At 48.1% G+C, this 2,001-nt stretch overlaps 1 protein-coding gene across 1 annotated transcript in view; it reads left to right on the top strand.

Moving 5' to 3' along the window:
- VEGFA (vascular endothelial growth factor A) overlaps positions 1-1,452 on the top strand; it is a gene marked incomplete at its 5' end in the record, with an annotated part of 21,298 nt that extends 19,846 nt beyond the window's left edge. Inside the window, one exon of the mRNA XM_019526704.1 lies at positions 1,236-1,452. Coding sequence (XP_019382249.1) covers positions 1,236-1,257 — 22 coding nt within the window. The remainder of the gene's footprint in view (positions 1-1,235) is intronic.
- Positions 1,453-2,001: the final 549 nt, after the last annotated feature.

The following is a 2,001-nucleotide window of genomic DNA, read 5'->3' as shown; positions in this document are numbered from 1 at the left end:
GTTTGCCTGCCTGGTAAAACTTTGTGGCTGGGCAGTGTCTGTGTATGGAGCCCTCCCTTGGGGATTTGGTGCTCACCAAGCCAACGGCCTCATGCCATTGTGCTCTGTGCCAAACCCTACAAAGCCTGGCTCTCCGGCATTGCCAGGGCTTGAGAAACTGCTCTAGATGCAGAGAAATTATCTGGGAAGCTGTTACCTGAATGGGAGGGTGACTAGTGCTGGGGCCAGAACAGAGCTGTTCTTCTTCAGTTACGTTTCACCCTGCAGGCGCAGTTCCCTGGAGAGTGAGAACAGACAGCTCCCTGCCCTTGACCTTATCTTACTGCTGTGTCCCACTCCCCCCTCCCTTTCCCCACTTCCAGAACAGCTGGCATTACCCCTACAGAGTTTAAGGGTGGGAAATAGTCTCAAGTGAAAAAAAAAATCTTCCTGGCTTGAGGAATTATTAGACTTCCTTGCCAGTCCCTCCCTGTGGTGGGGTGAGTGGCATGATTAGAGGTTTCCAGAGGTAGTGCATTGGCCAGGAGCACAGGATGGAGTCATGGGAGTGGGTAATTTAGCTGTTTCCGGATTTAAAGCTGGTTAAGCTGAAGTTCCTCCCCCTCTCTTTTCTGGAGTTTCTGAAGTTGGGCCCTATGGGGCAGGGCAAGTTCTTGTTTCTCCTGCTGCTTCTGCAAGCTGCTGCTGCTGCTTTTCTCTGGCACTAACCCCTGCTCTCAGCAGCCAGTGGAATGAGAGGCACTTTCCTTTCATCTTTTTGCTTGTATGAGACTCTTGGCTGCACTGCTTCAAATGGAAATGATAGGCTAGATGGAGAGTCAGTGTGTGTGTGTGTGTGTGTCTGTCTGTCTGTCTCTGCATGGGAGGCTCAGGCCCTGTACATGTGTGTGCGTGTGCATGTGAGTGTGTGGGTAGATGGTAAGGGTAAATGGAAAGCAAGGTGGGGTTGAAGGTTGAGGAGGAAGAAAGCTCTTTTGCTGTGACTCTGCTCTTAAACTCACCCCCTAACCTCAGCCTAGGAGAACCCAGGGGAATGTGTTTCATCCAGGTTGATATCCTTAGTTATATTGTCCCGACCTTCCACAGATGTGTGAAAAGTCTGCAGTGCCCCAGCAGGGGTGCAGTAGGATAGAAATGCTGCCGCCTTAACCTCACCACCAACCCTTCTTTACCTCCGTCCCATCCTCCACAAATCACAAATGTAACCTCTCTTTCTTCCCTCTCCTTCCTGGCAGATGTGACAAGCCAAGACGGTGAGCAGCGGAGAAGAAGGGGGAACAGCCCTGTTTTTGGAGCCTGATTTCTCACCTGGACAGGAAAAAAAAACACTAATCCAAATGAACCCTAAAATGAAGGATCGGTAGAGCACAGCACTTTCAGCACGGATGATGGACTCTGGAAGGAACATTCCCCAAGGCACCCGCCGCACAGAATACACCTTTTGGTTTTGAACTGTTGTTTTTTGTTTTCTTTTCATGCTGCTAAATAATGGAGCCAGGAAGACTATAGGGTGTATTTTATGGGATTCCCATACATACATATATATATGTGTGTATACATGTGTGCGTGTATGTATGTGTGTGTGTACATATATATACACACACATGCACGCGCACACACACGTGTATATATGTGTGTGCGTGCGTGTGTGTGTGTGTGTGTATGTGTTTATTTTTAACCACATATACATATAGAGAGAGAGAGAAAATGTGTGTGTGTGTATGTGTGTGTGTGTGTGTGTGCGTGTGTGTGTGTGTATGTATACATACACACACACACGCGCACACACACACACACACTGATTTTTTTTTAACATTACTAATGTTATTGGTGTCTTCACTGGATATATTCGACTGCTGTGGACACAAGCGGGCTACTTGGGGCATAAGAAACAAGCTAAGACTGGACTTTGGCAGAAGCGCTGAGTGTAATCTTCTTAACCCTTACTGACTTGTGCGGCTTCTGCTGTTTCTCTGTAGAGCGTGCTGTTCCACAAACCAC

The sequence above is a fragment of the Gavialis gangeticus genome, unplaced genomic scaffold (genome assembly GCF_001723915.1).
Source record: "Gavialis gangeticus isolate Ggan-Ray unplaced genomic scaffold, GavGan_comp1, whole genome shotgun sequence".
NCBI classification, from domain to species: Eukaryota; Metazoa; Chordata; order Crocodylia; family Gavialidae; genus Gavialis; species Gavialis gangeticus.
This window is presented reverse-complemented; position numbering and strand designations above follow the sequence as displayed.